The sequence below is a fragment of the Cyanistes caeruleus genome, chromosome Z (genome assembly GCF_971803275.1).
Source record: "Cyanistes caeruleus chromosome Z, bCyaCae1.hap1.1, whole genome shotgun sequence".
Lineage (NCBI taxonomy): Eukaryota > Metazoa > Chordata > Aves > Passeriformes > Paridae > Cyanistes > Cyanistes caeruleus.
The window spans coordinates 12,463,168-12,476,862 of record NC_141732.1 but is presented as its reverse complement, the minus strand read 5'-3'; the positions used below and the strand labels follow the sequence as shown (position 1 = coordinate 12,476,862).

The 13,695-nt window shown below is 36.7% G+C and overlaps 1 protein-coding gene across 50 annotated transcripts in view; it reads left to right on the top strand.

Moving 5' to 3' along the window:
- The window catches only part of PAM (peptidylglycine alpha-amidating monooxygenase), a 123,469-nt gene extending 110,228 nt beyond the window's left edge, over positions 1-13,241 (top strand). For 15 of the 50 annotated variants that reach the window (XM_086868634.1, XM_086868607.1, XM_086868602.1 and 12 more), the window contains 10 exons: positions 131-247; positions 754-826; positions 1,908-2,115; positions 2,762-2,962; positions 6,101-6,219; positions 7,165-7,264; positions 8,278-8,331; positions 10,605-10,811; positions 11,838-11,894; positions 12,429-13,241. In XM_086868634.1, coding sequence (XP_086724760.1) covers positions 131-247; positions 754-826; positions 1,908-2,115; positions 2,762-2,962; positions 6,101-6,219; positions 7,165-7,264; positions 8,278-8,331; positions 10,605-10,811; positions 11,838-11,894; positions 12,429-12,610 — 1,318 coding nt within the window. In that variant the 3' untranslated portion in view covers positions 12,611-13,241. The remainder of the gene's footprint in view (positions 1-130; positions 248-753; positions 827-1,907; positions 2,116-2,761; positions 2,963-6,100; positions 6,220-7,164; positions 7,265-8,277; positions 8,332-10,604; positions 10,812-11,837; positions 11,895-12,428) is intronic. The other 35 variants (XM_086868644.1, XM_086868621.1, XM_086868612.1 and 32 more) reach the window with 4 other exon arrangements.
- Positions 13,242-13,695: the final 454 nt, after the last annotated feature.

Here is a 13,695-nt window from a genome sequence, read left to right as displayed (position 1 = left end):
TTATATTTAAAGAAGAACCCAATAACTCCACAATGGAATTGAACTACAAAACTTGGCTTTAAGTTGTGAGTATATTATTCATCAGTAGACTCTTCTAATGCTGACTTTCTATTCAACTCTTTCTGTACAGTTCTTTTGACAGCAAATTTGTGTATCAGCAAAGAGGACTTGGACCAATTGAACAAAACACAATTCTTGTCCTAAATCCAAGTAATGCAAAACTGCTTCATTCCACAGGCAAAAGTCTGTAAGTTGGGGTTTTCTGTTCTTACTAATTGAACTAGTATTTCCGTATATTTTATGCCAGTGTCCCTAAACTCATTTTTGTGTGTTTTATATTATGTTTGTGCATTTATATACAGTTGTGTAATTGTAGCCTCTGAGTCTCTTCAAACAAATACAAAATCAAAAAATAAATCTGGCATGTCTATTACCTCTGCTTTCTAACATTTCATACAATTGCATCTATCAGTCAGATAAACAGAAATGCAGAGCTCATGAATATTATACATTGTCCATATAGATGCTAAGGTAACCTGAGTGAGATATCTGAGATCAACAGAATTTCAGTACTGAGACACTCTTGTAAAGAAAATTTTAAGTTGTGAAGCTGTATTTTTCATTAAATGCTACATGTAGTTAGTATGTACAGCATTTGTTTTTGATCTGTAGATAAAAAATTAAATCTTTACATATATATCATCCTTCCAGAAAAATGCTTTTAACTTCATTCTTCTACATTTGTGCTTGCAGATTTTATTTACCACATGGTTTGAGTGTAGATAAAAATGGTAACTACTGGGTCACTGATGTAGCTCTTCATCAGGTATGTGTCGGAAGCTTTAGTACCAGGACCTTAATATTTTGCTAAAAAATATTTTCCTCTTCCTAGAGATTTGTCATACATTGCTTATCTAGGCCTGTTAAGAATAATATTAAGAATATGCCTACAGAAATTGACCCCTGTGCACTTCATGGAATATAGTTATGTTGAAAAATTTGCTACGAGGACACAGCATGTAGAAATAATAGAATCATAGACTCAAACCATAAAATCATGGTCTGAGTTGGAAGAGACCTTAAAGATTATCTTTTTCCAGATGCCCTGCCATGGGCAGGCACATCTTCCACAAGGCCAGGTTGCTTAGAGCTCCAGTCAACGTGGTCTGGAACAGTTTCAGAGGTAGGGCAGCCAGCTTCTCTGGGCAACATCAGCAGTGGCATCACCAACCTTGTGATAAAGAACTTCCTCATATCTCATCTAAACCTACTCCCTGTCAGTTTGAAGCCATTCTCACTTGTGCTATCATTACATGGACCTGTTAGAAGTCCATTTCCACCTTTGTTGTGGCCTCCCTTCAGGCACTGGAAGGCCACAGTTAAGTCACCAAGAAGCCTTTTTTTCTCCAGGCTGAACAATCCCAGTTCTCTCAGCCTTTCCCCATAGGGGAGGAGCTCCATCCCCCTGATCACCTTGGTGTCCCTCCTCTGCACTCTCTCCAGCAGCTCCATGTCCTTTCTGTGCTGGGACCCCAGGGCTGGAGGCAGCCCTGCAGGTGGGGTCTCACCAGAGCGGGGCAGAGGGGTAGAATCCCCTCCCTGCCTCCCCTGCTGCCCACGGGGCTCTGGATGCAGCCCAGGACATGGCTGAATCTCTGGCTGTGAGCACACATTGCCATCTCATGTTGAACTTCTCATCAACCAACACCTTCTCCTCCAGGAAGTTTCCTAGAGTCAGCACTATTGAAAAACTAATAATAGATATTATGGTCAATATATTAAGATTATTTTTGGTATATAAATTATTTTATACACAGTAATGGGAATTCTTCCCTAGCCCATCTAGGTCTTAGGTTACACCTTCCATAACTGAAACCTCTTTTCTCTTCCTTTTGACTGAAAAAAAGGTTTTCAAACTAGGAGCCAATGACAAAGAGCCATTACTGATCTTAGGAGTGGCTTTGCAACCAGGCAGCGACAAAAATCATTTCTGTCAACCAACTGATGTGGCTGTGGACCCGATCACTGGCAGCATTTATGTCTCTGATGGCTACTGCAACAGTCGAATTATTCAGTTCTCTCCAAATGGACTCTATGTGATGCAGTGGGGAGAAGGTACAGTCAGGGCTCTTGGTATTTTATCCATACTGCTGTTACCATGAACTCATCATGAACTACAAAATTGTTGTTACTACTAATTTTTTTAAATTAATTTCTACAACTGAAATACCTTCCAAGCTCTTCATGAATTTCAGTCTTGTCATTGCATCCAGATTTTGTCTTGGCTTTTTCTACAGCTACTTGTAGTGGATAAATATTTACTGAAAATAAAAAGTGGGGGGTTGTTATCTTGCTTTCAGAATAAATATTCATGTGTCCTATTTTGTCAAGAAAATATTCTGACTTTTGTAAAATTGAATTTTTTTCTTAAACATATAAGAAAGCAGTATTTTTTTTGCTAGATTTGTGCTCTGATTTCATCTATTTTAAATTTTATGAATAATTATATTTCTGCCCAACTCATATTCATATATCACATTAAACTTTGCTGAATATTCTCAGGAAATTTAAAATTCTAAATTTGGGATTTATAAAGAAAACACAATAGGCTACCTGTGAGTTATCTACCTAAATGCTAAAAGAAAGCTAGCTGACCTCACTCTTTTCCCAAGGTTAAGTTGTGTGGCATACTGCTGTTTCTAAGTAAAGCTGATAGTTTCAGTGTGTACTTTAACACAAATTCGGGTTTTTTTTATTGCAGAGACTTCTCCAGGCAGATCCAGGCCTGGACAGTTTTGTATCCCTCACAGCTTAGCCCTGATCCCTGATTTAAGTCAGCTGTGTGTTGCAGACAGAGAAAATGCTCGAATTCAGTGCTTCAGGTTGGAGACGGGAGAGTTCACAAGAGAGATCAAACACACAGCATTTGGAAGAGAGTTGTTTGCAGTTTCCTATGTTCCAGGTAATCTTTTTCTTGTTCTTCATATTTTGAGTAATTGCTTTGTGCCAGGATGTCAGTGTTATTTCCTGAAGTCCTATCATGCTAGCTTAGTACAAATATTAATTATCTTCCAGAGTAGTCCCAATGCAATGGAAAATTTGAGAACTACTTGTTTGCTGACTTGTGGATGAGGGAAGCTTGCATCTAATCTCTGCCTCTAAGAACTGACTGATTAAAGTTATGTCAACAAGTAGATGATCTTGCTGCTTCCTGGTGACTGCACAGTTAAACAGTTAATAATGAATTATTATTAATAATAACCCTTCTAAGTATTCATTTTGAACTCCATTGAAGAGAACAAAATTAGGACCAAATGATCAAGAAGGGTTTTTGGTTTCATAAAACAAATGAATTGAAAGCAAGCAGAAAACATCATGGTTTTTATTATCACAGACTGGTTAAAAATAACTGTATTAAGTTTTGGGATTAGGTTTTTAATACCGATACTGAAGGTAAATGTTAAGAACTGGATGAGAAATCTTGGCATGTTGGGCTCCTGACTCCTTAATACCAAATTTAATATCATGTTTCTCTCCTTTGTTGTTGCCTTAGCAAGGCAGACACCCTGGTTCAGGAACAGCACGCTGGCCTCCCCTGGCCACTCGGTCCAAACTGCACACAACACCAATGTGATGGATGGCAGAAATGGCGTTTATTGCTGAAGAATTTGACACTTTATAACCTAGGTTCACAGTGTTACTCCCATCTGCTTTCATCACATCTAGGTGCTATTGGCTAATTAAGGGGCAATTACCATACATTGTGGAGGAGGGGGGTGACCATCTTTCCTTACATCCCGAAATCTTCCGAGTGCTGGGCCCTAGCTTCCACACTTTGTATCTGCCAAGAATGTACAAAAATGCTGTGCTGGATGAGGTGCTTGATATATATCTGTCTCTGACAGTGAAAAGTGGCATTCTGAGTGTGTAAGCCTGGATGCATTTTGTAGTCATCCCTCTCCTATTCACCATGCATCCACAAACCCTTTATTTAGCAGTTTTAGGAGGTAACCTCTGATCTCTTCTTCGTAGTATCTTTCTACAGACATAGAGTTCTGCCATTAAGTAACTGCCACTAAGTTCTAATCCCATTTTGACCTGGCTTGTATTTTCTGGTTCATTGGCCTTCCACTGTTGCAGGCTCCAGTAGTTCATTATCCACTTGAATTTTATTTTATTTTTTTTAAATTAAAAGGTGACCTAATTTCATTGAGTGCTTCTCAATCTCAGAATTTTGGGAGATGAATAACAGTTCCACACTTGCCAATCTGGTGTCCCTTCGTCTTGCCTTATCCTCTTCAAACCAAAGAACCTCAGCCACCTTAGTCTATCCCCATAAGCTATTTAATTGCTTCAGCCCCTTGAGTATTGTATTTGCCTTTCTCTTCCAGCATCTTTAGCTTCATTGGAACCTTTTTGAGGTGCAGAGAGTAAAAGAGCACTCAGTACCCAATATGTGTGTGTGCTAAGTTTTTGCATAGTGTAGAACTATCCCCTTCATTCCTAATTCTCCTCCTCAAGATGCCAGACATTCTACTGAAATATTGTCTGACACTGTGTATGGAGACAGAGATTTCAGGAATCTTTTAGGGATGGCTTGGAGATGTCTCTCCTGAGCTGTAGCTGCCAGTTCCAAGTTCAAACATCACATAGGCATGATCTAGATTATTTTTTTGAAGAAATATCACTTTAATTTGTCTTTGCAGAAGCTCTTCTGTCATCTGTTCAACAACTTACTCTTATAAAAAGTCTTTCTGGACTTCCTTAGTGTCATCAAGCTTTCAACTTCTCCACAGACATCAATCTACTATATGTCATTGTTTGCTGCAGTTTTCAGTCATTGATGAAAACTGTTGGATAAAATTTCTGACTCTGATCACTTCAAGATCACATTATTCAGACTTCTCTCTCCTGAAGAATTATAAGCTCCGCCCATAAGCTTTGCTCTTTGCTTCCTGTTTATTAGTGGATCTTTCATTCAGCCCTTGGATAACTCATGTTCAATAACCTCTGATGCATTACCTTGCCGAGGGTTTTCTGAAAGTACGTCTATAGACATACTTGAATGGTATGTAGTTTGTGTGTATATATATATATGTGTGTGTGTGTATATATATGTATATGTGTATGTATGTATATATATATGTATGTGTGTATATACACACACACATATGTATGTATGTATGTACATGTATATAGTATGTCTATAGAATCTGCTTGCCTCTGTGCTTTTTCTCCCTGTTCAGAGCTGAGGCACAGCCCTTAGAGAAGCCATACCAACTTGTTCTGACAAGCCACACTTACCCATGTCTTATTCTTCATTATGGATTCTACCATCTTACTGGAGATGGATGCCATAATTGGTAATGTGTGTTCACAGGCACACTTTGGAGTCCTTGTAGGTGAGCACTACTTCAGCATTCTGCTAGCCTTCTGGAGACATGGCTGTTTGCAGTGTTGGGTTACTTAATTTGGTCTGAAGTCTGTGATTTCACATTTTGTTTCCTTCTAAATTTGAGTGAATGCCATCTAAACCTCATAAATTACTAACCTCCAAATTGTCTTAAACCTTGTGCTACCAGTTGAGCTGTCTCCTCCCATCTCTTTACTAGTAAAAAAAAAAAAGGGTGTTATAAACTTCCCAACATAATAAACAGAAAAAAAGCTGATGAACCCATTTCTTTGCCATAGGCATCTAATCCCTGAGTCCCCCTTTCACATCTCTTCCTTTTGTGGTCCTACTTGCTTCCCAGTTGACATTCTGCTTTTGATGCCTTGAAAGAACTTTCTGCTATCGGGTCAACCATCTGTAGCAAAGCTTTCTTCAGATTATTTTTTTAACACCTTCAAATTCCTTTTACATTTAAACTATGTGTAAAATACCTCCTTGCTGGTTCTTCTCATTTGAACTAACTGTGCATCTCTTAAATGACAAAGTTTCAACTGCTACACTCCATTTAACTTTCCTCTTGTAGTTTCTTGTTATCTTATTATTATCTGTGTCTCTCAGACAGCCTTTTTTCATCTAAACTATTAAAATTCCATCTTCACTGCAGTTTGCTATGTGTGGGTTCTTAAGGCAAATCTAATGTTGTTGCAGGTGGTCTCCTCTTTGCAGTTAATGGAATGCCTTATCCTGGAGAGGCAGAATCAGTGCAAGGATTTGTGATGAACTTCACTACTGGAGAAATAATTGATACTTTCATGCCACTTAGAAAGGTAGAGTACTGCAAAGAGTGCCTGTTGCATGTAACTATATATATGAGAACATTGGTAACATTCTACTTTTCTAAGTCCATAAGACTATTGCAGAATGTTTTGTAATGTAAGTTATTCAAAAGGAATTCTTTATAGTACTATATAAAAACACTAGAATTTTGGGGTTTAGCTTCTACATGTGGTACACTTTTGAAAATTACACTAACTTTTAGATGATTCCTACAGATAATATTTTCAGACAGGAAAAGCCTACTTTATTATTGCTGGTACAGTTCTTAAAAGTTAATTTAACAGAATGATGAAGGAATTTAAATATTCATATATTTTGATGCTAGTAATTTGTCAAAAAATACAGCTTATTCCTAATCAAAATAATATCCAACTGTATGGGTATATCCCTCTTTACAGAATACTAGTGTGTAAGTTAAGGCTGAATGTTCTCCATGCAGTGTTGTACATAAAAATTGTGGGTTTTTTTAACAGTTTCTAGATATTGTGTTAGACTAAAGAATGAATGTTAATATTCTCACTTATTGGTTCCTCGTACACTCTTTATTTGCAGTCCAACTATAATTATACTGAGAGTTATTTTTTCTGAAAATAGCAAGTAGCTGTTTTGCATACAAACTTTGTTAAAGTTTGGGCTTCAAACCAAGATTCCTTATATTTGAAAATATGTAGTTCAGTGGATAAAATGGAATATAATAATGGTAACAGAAATAATATTAATATATTTTTTTTAGCAGTAATACATGGAATAACCTCTATATTGTTATTCCTGGAGAAGGCAAACATTAACTAGAAATGAAATTTCTCTCCTTTTACACCAGCACCTACTTCCAGTCTAAAGCAGGACTGAATATGACCAGGCTCAAGCTAGGGGTTAAGGAGGCCTCATGGAAGTGTGGGCACTCAAGGGTAATCGGTGACTGCTTGTCTTCACAGAGCTTTGAGATGCCACATGATATTGTTGCTTCAGAAGATGGAAGAGTATTTGTTGGAGATGTTCATGCCAAAGCAGTGTGGAAGTTTGTATCTGCTGAAAGTATGTTATTTTTGTTCTTAATATCCTAACTTTACATTTTGCACCTTCAGGTCAGTATCACATATCTGGTACCCCTGGCCAAGAGCCTGGTGACATAATGAGAGATTTAAGGGCACTGCAAGCTTCACCTGCAGCAGTTATGTGCTGCTGCTCAGTTTTCATTAAAAGACCACTCTTCAGCATTGTGGTGTGCTCTGTCTAAGAAGAGTCCTGAGCACATGAGTTACTAGGCTGCTTGCCTAGGATTCAGAGAAGTTACATGTTTTACAGGAATAAAAATATAATCCACTACTCCATTATATGGGATAAAAAATGGATGACAGACATAAAGTCTTAGGCTTCAGGATGTTAGTCAACCAGTAAGGGTCCACTGCTATACATGACTAAGCTAGTTATTCCTTATTTGGCTTGTTTATACTTAATGAATTTTCCTTTGGGGCATTTGGTATCAGCTGCTCTCAATAACTGGAGACTGGCCCAGATAAATTGTAATTCTGATTGGATATGTTTTTATCTGCATCTAGTAGTCTGAACATGAACAATTTTCAGCTTTTATTCAAAGAAACATGAGAATAAATAAGTAATGGAATTTTTACAGGTTAGATGAGGGAAGTCCTTGTGTAAAATTTTATTTTTTGCTGAAGTATAGAAGAGCAGTGGCTAAGAAATCCTGATTCAACCAGCCTTTAATTCATTATGATTTTGATTATTATAAACAGTTTTATTTTTGTGGGAATCCATGAACCTTTACACAAACACATAAATCAAATCTTTGTTTCATAAAAGGTGGTTATTGCAAGCAACTTTCATGAACCAAGCTCTTCCTTTTTTTTTTTTCCCATGGACTTGGGAGCTACTCAGTAGTTTATATTGACTCTCCATGGTGAAATTCAGGTGTTGATGGGAATGCTTACTCTAGGATTGTACTGTACATCAGAGAAAGCTAGCAGGAAAATGTCACTGAGTGCCATTCTGAAATATCAGTTGTCCTGAAGAATTATTTTGTTTTACAGAAATGGAACATCGGTCAGTTAAAAAGGCTGGTATTGAGGTACAGGAGACAAAAGGTTAGTCTGATTAATAATGAAAATGAAAGGATCAGTATGTTCACACAGACTAGGGCTGCTTCTGCCAAGCTGGAGGGAAGAAATGCTGGCTAGTTTGACTGTTTTGATTTTTGTGAATTCCTTATGGATGCAGTAGAAGGAAGCTTGTAACACTCCTACCTGGTAAATGCTGTTACGCAGCCAACCCAAAAGTCTCATTTTCAGTGATGACAAATGTTTCACAGAATAAAAATTCAACTAGTATGTTCATTCCATTCTACCATCTGGAATGGTCCAGATTGGTATCTGTGGCATCTCCTTTAGATGCAGAAATAGCTCTGAAAAACAACTGCAACAGTAACTCCTCAGCACCCTACCCCCGCTCCACAACCCTCCGCCACCAAAAAAAGGGTTATTTGAAATGGCAATTGGTTTTTATTCTTGTGTAGTCTTTCAGTACACAGCCTTGTCAGCCACACCATATGGCAAGAAATGCCTTTTTTTTTCTATTTACATTTCTTCTCATAGATTTACTAGACTTTTTATAAAATTGATCTGCATGAAATTGAAAACAAAAAGGAAAAAGAAAATGAAAGCATGTAGCAACAATATAAGGAGATGGTAAACACAGAAGAGATTGAAAGGGGCAAAATGCTAATTAAGGTAGATGAAAGGTAATTTTAACCATTTGAATTCTATTATGTAGATAATTTCCCTTTCAGGAAAACAGTACCAGATTATGGTACTATTTATAAAGGCATTTAAAATATTCAAAAGTTCTTAACTGGTTTTCTCTGGTTGAATTTAGAGCTTATGTAGTTTGCTTCAGCCGTGTATACGCAGACAGAGAAAAGTCAAAAAAATACCAACTGCCAGTTGAAAGCATGTAGAATAAGGAAGGCTAACATTATGAAACAATGAAATGCTTACTGCCATCACTGCTATCCTTTTATTTTATCTCCAGTGGTAAATCAGCCTGCCTGAAGCACTCAAAAGGGAAGTGTTGATATTACAGTGTGCTGTGTATCTATGGATATATAAATACATTTTGCCTTGCTTTGGCTGACACTTCTAATGTCATAGAGAAAAAAATGCAATAGTTACACCAGAGTAAGAAAATGGTTTTAAGTAATAATGTCTAAAATGGTTAGAGTAGGTAGGCTGCAATTAACATCTTTCAGCTCCACTGGGAGAAAAGAGCTAATGGACTTTGTGTCATCTGCTTAATAAATGGAAAGGAGTGGCCTGCATTCTCAAAGCCTCCTGGTGACAGACTGTTAGTAGTGTTTGTAGTGCTGTGACATGGGAGAAAATATATGGAGAACTGTAGCTTTGTCCAGAGGTGGGGAAGATGATGAAGGAAAGTTTTCCTTAGCAGTATCTACTTCTTGAATAGACAGCATGTCTTCATTGTGTTATCCTTGTTCTCGTGATAGCAATGATATTGTTATTGTTTTATTAGTTTTGAGTGTAAACTGAACCATTTTCTATTCCTTCAAAGAAGAACATAATTTTAATTTTGATACAGAATCAAAACATGGTTGACTGAGTGTGTTTGTGATGCAGCTACTTGTTAAGACATGCTGTTGAGTCTGACTTCAAAATATATAGCTAGATAGTTTTATATACTGAAAGTTATCACAAAGCATATGCAACATCATAAAGGTTTTTCCCTGAAATAGTTTTTATTCTTAAGATATGGAGTTAACAAATGGGTCAGGAATGACTGGATGCAGTTTTCAAAAGCTCTCCAGATTTGTAGAACCAGAATTCTTTCATGGAATGTCACAGTTCTTAAAATTTAACCCTTTTGTCACAGTTTTAATAGAGAGATCTTTAAAATTTTCCTTTTTGTTTTTGGTAATACACTGGCATTTTGTATTCCTTATAGAAGTTTGTTGTTTTGTTGTTTTTTTTTTTTTTTTCGGAAGGAGATATTTAATTGTTATTACACCAAACAGATATTTGCCAAAATGCATCATTGGGGTAATTTCCTATATTTTAAATGGTGGATACTTTTTAGGATAAAACTGTTTAACACATCTCCTTTCCTCATTTGAGAAAAGGGGAGGAAATCTGCTAGTGAGTGGTATCATTCAGATTTTCTCTTCCTTTAATTTGGGATAACATCAGCAAAAGCCAAACATGTCTCCATAAGAGTTTGCCTTTTCTTTCCCTGTTACAAAGCACTTATATAGGATACAAAGGTATCCTAGCTTGTTTTTTCCTGTAGCACCTTGTTCTGTGTTGCTTGGTGCATATAGATTACATATGGAAATTGTTTTCTTTTAAAGAATCAGAAGCAGTTGTTGAAGCCAGATTGAAAAACAAGCCAGAATCGACAGACCTTCTAAGGAGTATGGATAAACAACACTTGGTCCAACAGGCCAGCAGCACTGGAGTTTCCTTTGTTCTTATTACAACTCTTCTTATTATCCCTGTTGTTGTCCTGCTGGCAATTTTAGTATTTATTTGGTGGAGGAAGACAACTGTCTTTGGAGGTAACTATAAGTGACTGTTCTAGAGAACAGGCTTTTATTATTCCAGTTACAAATATCACTGAACACTGGGGGGTGAGGGTATGAAGAGAGTAGCTCCCTGTGCCTTTGCCCTCCTGAACAGTTGCAGTGGTATTGCATACCAACTAAGGCTCAGCAGGGACACAGCACCTGCACCCCCTGAGCCTTTAATAGGGCATCTCAAGCTGGCATCTCTTCAGAACATATGGCAAAAACTTTAATTGGTGTCAAGGTAAAAACTGGTATCTCAGAAATTAGTAGAATAAATTCATGTTGTATTGTCTAGAATTCAGAAATTTTAATACTGCAGGAGTAGTTTGATTTTTAGTATGGGATCTTTAAATTGCTGAGAACAAAAGACTGCGTGGGTATTACAGAGATACAATCAGAATGAAAGCAGATATCATTATAAGAGGTTATGTATTATTGTTCTCTTCTACCTAGTCAATTCTGTGAGTCAGACATGCCTCCATAATGTACATTAATCCGTAGCTCTGAAAACTTTAATTGGTACTTAGAAGTTACGTAAATGGTTCTAAATTTGTATTGTATAATAACATTATTTTCCATAAGTTGGCAGACTGTGATAGGTGTTGAGCACCAGACTTGTTATTTTGTATCACTAAATTGGTTTATCATGATGCTTTCATCCCAAGAAGAAAATGTACATGGAGTAGACAACACAGTTCTGCCACTGATCAGGACCTACTGGCCATTCAGCAATCTAATGTGGCTGTGCAGCTGAACTGGATGTCTTTTATTTTAAGATTTCAGCATACAGTTTCCAGACTCCTTGTCATCATAAATGTTAGCATACCAAATGTGCTAGACAGCATATCAAATATGCTAACACTCTCTAGTCCATTGCAGTACTGCCATAAATGGACTAGATTTCTTAGAACTGCTGATGGGTTTGTTGAATGTCTGTGATTTTTAGCAGAAAATACAGGTACTTATTTGATCACAGAACATTGGGGGTTTAGCTTATTTTTGAAATTTATTTTTCAGCTGATGGGGAACACAAACTTGATTCTAGTTCAGGCAGAATTTTAGGCAGACTTAGAGGTAAGTCACTGATGATGTTTTTGAATGCAGTAACTGGAGGCTTTTTTTTCTGTATTCATGTTGTACAACAGAATTGATGGAACTTTTTCAGAGGAAGGATTGGGGGCAAAGATCAGGGGTTTTTGAAAATGTCTTTTACAACAACTTTCATCTGTCATTATCTGCCTACTAAAGAGGATGAGTCACTGGCAGTGGGAGAGCAGCAGCTATAATGAGTTACTGTGAATCTGATGTATGAAATGAAGCACTTTGAAACTAAGGGGAAATGGGTAGGAATGCCAATAACCTGAGTATAGTTAATGAGATAATAGATGCTAAAAAAGCATAGTCTGAAACTTCTATGTCAAAGATGAATTTGCTTCTTCTTTCCTAATATATACACCTAGCTTTTGTGGCTCATGTGTTAAATCTTTAAAAACAGTTTCTGGAAGGACACTTAAAATAATTATCACCATACTGTTTAACTAGTAGATAGATTTTTATTCCTCCCTTACAGTTAAAGCAAACCTTGTGAAAATCCTTTCCTTTCCATAGGAAAAGGCAGTGGTGGAATTAACCTAGGGAATTTCTTTGCAAGTCACAAGGGCTACAGCCGAAAAGGATTTGATCGGCTGAGCACTGAAGGAAGTGATCAAGAAAAAGATGAAGATGATGGCACTGATTCTGAGGAAGAGCGTTCAGCATCTCCACTTCCACCAGCGTCTTCGTCATCTTGAAACCAAACTTTGAGTTCTCCATTATACAGTTCAACCCAGAATGTCAGATTCCTTTTCCCTTAAGCACGTTTAAGATCTTGTGGATTTAATTGTAAACTGTTCTAGTCTGTGTGGAGCTGTACACTGGTTCCTTTATTTTTTGTCTGGTTTTAGTTATGCTTTTTATGTGGAGGAGTGTATGGAATTTCCATATCAGTGCTGTTGGTTTTTATGAGAACATCTTAATTAAGCAAAGTATTCTAATTGCAGGACTGATTTAAAGCAGTAGTATTTTATCATCAAATATGGGGATCTTGTAAATAAGTCTTACTATCTGCTTCATCAAAATATTTTTTCCATAATTATTCAGTTGCTAATTTCTGTTTTGTGCCTTTCCTCTTCAATGTCCTTAACCTGATCAGTACAGAGAATATACAGTGCCACAAGAAAATGAAGCTGCTAAGTCTTCTTCTATTTTTTTAAATCACTAACATGATATTGCATTGAAGGAAAGAAAAAAGTCTCTATTTAATTTTTTTCTTCTTCCTAACTTGATGTGTTTCTGGAATGTCTTATTTTTAGATGGTATCACTGTTAGAACACTATTTTCAGAAGCTGAATGTAATTTGTGTAATAAAGTATTCGCAGAGCATTGGCTGTCAGAGTGTACTTTGGAATTTGTGCTTTCATTTTTTTTGTATATAACTTTTGTAGAAGTTGCAGGGGGCACTTAACACAGTAAAATTTTTAATGTGTTCTCCCAGCAGAGAAAAAAATGCTATTTTGTATGGAAGCTGGAAAAATATTTTGCTATGTCACAAGGTTGTTTGTTGTTTTGGCGTTTTTTTAAGACTAATAATCTGCATACATGTACAAAATCAATCTTAAACATTTAAAGAGGGATTTTACTTGTATTATAAAACTGCAAGGTATTTCCTTAATAAAACACATGGTCACAGCTAAGAGGAAACCTGTGTCTCAAACTAAATATGCAAATTAGTCAGGGTAGGCATTTAATACTAGCTGATTAGAAGTACATATTTTCTTTTTTTCTCCACACTTCTTTTTTCATTCATTCAACACAAACCCTCAGTCTTGTAATGAGC